This window comes from Eimeria mitis, genomic scaffold (genome assembly GCF_000499745.2).
Source record: "Eimeria mitis Houghton genomic scaffold, Emh_scaff2049, whole genome shotgun sequence".
In the NCBI taxonomy this organism is placed as follows: Eukaryota; Apicomplexa; class Conoidasida; order Eucoccidiorida; family Eimeriidae; genus Eimeria; species Eimeria mitis.
Window position 1 is genome coordinate 1 of NW_013570371.1, and position 1956 is coordinate 1956.

At 64.7% G+C, this 1956-nt stretch overlaps 1 protein-coding gene across 1 annotated transcript in view; it reads left to right on the forward strand.

Moving 5' to 3' along the window:
* Positions 1 to 496: 496 nt before the first annotated feature.
* EMH_0047850 (uncharacterized protein) overlaps positions 497 to 1956 on the forward strand; it is a gene marked incomplete at both ends in the record, with an annotated part of 2477 nt that continues 1017 nt past the window's right edge. Inside the window, one exon of the mRNA XM_013496331.1 lies at positions 497 to 1505. Coding sequence (XP_013351785.1) covers positions 497 to 1505 — 1009 coding nt within the window. The remainder of the gene's footprint in view (positions 1506 to 1956) is intronic.

Consider the following 1956-nt stretch of genomic DNA (forward strand, 5'->3'; position numbering starts at 1 on the left):
GCGGGATACACAGGCACAAGGGGGCCCCCAGGGGGCCCCAGGGGGGCCCCAAGCGGGGCCCCTAGGGGGGCCCCTGGGGGGGGCCCCAGGGGGGCCCACAGGTGCGGGGGCCCCATGGGGGCCCCCTCACCCACTGGCTGCACAGACACCCGAACGACTCCTCCATCCCCCGCCCGGCAGAGATCTGAATAGCAGCTGGTCCCTGCACGAGCAGCAGCAGCAGCAGCAGCAGCAGCAGCAGCAGCAGCAGCAGCAGCAGCAGCAGCAGCAGCAGCAGTTGCAGCAGCTGCAGCAGCATAACTCTGTACACAGAATAGAGGCAAGGGGAGCCACCGTGAGGAGGCCCCTGGGGGCCCCTGCAACCACCACCTCTTGGGGGCCCCCCTCGTCCTTGCAGAGGGGCCCCCCAACCTTCTCGGGGGCCCCCGTCCTCAGTGTCGACTCCTTAGTTAGTGGGTTCGAGCCGGCGGATGGGGGGCCCCCCATGGGGCCCCCCATGGGGCCCGCGATGGGGCCCCCCATGGGGCCCCCCGTCACAAGCAACCCAAGGGATAGGGGCCCCCAGGAGGGGCCCCTCCACCCCCAGTATAGAGAGACAGATAGACATGCGATCAGGGCCCCTACGCTCCTCACCGGGGCCCTGAGGCCCCCCCCAGACACTCCAGCAGCAGGAGCAGTGTTGCAGCTAGAGGCCCCACCCGAGCCTCACGGGGGGCCCCCAGGGGGCCCCCCAGGGGGCCCCCCAGGGGCCCCCCCGGGGGCCTCCCCAGACCTGTCTGGGGGGCAGAGTGTGATGGGGGCCCCTGCAGCGTCTACATGCTTCAGGAGCTCTCCCTCTATCGTTCGCTCTGGGGGCCCCCCTGGGGGGCCCCTCGCGGTCCCCCAGGGGCCCCCCCAGGGGGCCCCCCAGGGGGCCCCTCTGGGGGCCCCTCAGGGGGGCCCCCTTGGGGCCCCCCCCAGGTTTTCTAGGGCCCCGTTGCCTGCGTTTGATGCTCTTGCTGCGCTGCTGGCTCCCCCCCTGAATGAGGAGATGAAGCTGCTGAGCGGAGACAGTGCAGCAGCAGCAAAAGAAGGGGGGGCCCCCCTGACGAAGGGCCCCCAGACGGTGGCTGGGGTGTACATGGAGGCGGCCTTTCCCTCGGGGGCCCCTGTCAATACAGCGCAAGGGGGGGCCCCCAATAGAGAGAACCCTCAGCAGCAGCTTGCTGCTGTCGCTGCTGCTGCAGCACACACAACCCTCAGTACCCTGCAGCCTGGGGGGCCCCCCCCTGTCTTGCGTTTACCCTGGAAAGGCGATGGGGGGCCCCCAGAGGGGGACGGGGGGCCCCCTGAGGGGCCCCCTGAGGGGCCCCCCGAAGGAGATGGGGGCCCCCAATCAGCGGAGCTTCATGCTGCTGCTGCTGCAGCTACCGCTGCAGCAACTGATGCTGCTGCTGCAGATAGTCCTGCTGCAGCAAGTGCTGCTGCTGCTGCTGCAGCAACTGCAGCAGCAGCAGCAGCAGATGGTGCTGCTGCTGCAGCTGCATCTGTTCCTTCTGTCTCCCCTTCGTCAACAGAAGGCCTAAAGAAAAGTCAGTTGTCTCCTTTTTTTTTTCTGTCTCCTTTTTGTTTTTTTTGTCTCCTTTTTTGTTTCTTTTGTCTCCTGTTTTCTGCCCCCTGTCTCTTGTTTTTTATTTATTTATTATTTATTGTTTATTGTTTTATTTATTTTGTTTTTTATTGTCTCTTTTTTTTTTGTTTGTATGCAGCTGTCTCCGCTCTGCTGCTGAGCCCGCAGCAGCAGCAGTCTCCCCTCACAATCGATGCTGCTGCTGCTGCTCTTGCTGCTGTTCGTATAACTCCAGCAGCACGTGCTGCTGCTGCTGCTGGCATGCAAGCAGCAGCAGCAGCAGCAGCACTGCGTAGAGAAGCAGCAGCAGCAGCAGCACCACCCTCAGCAGCAGCAGCAAAAGCAGC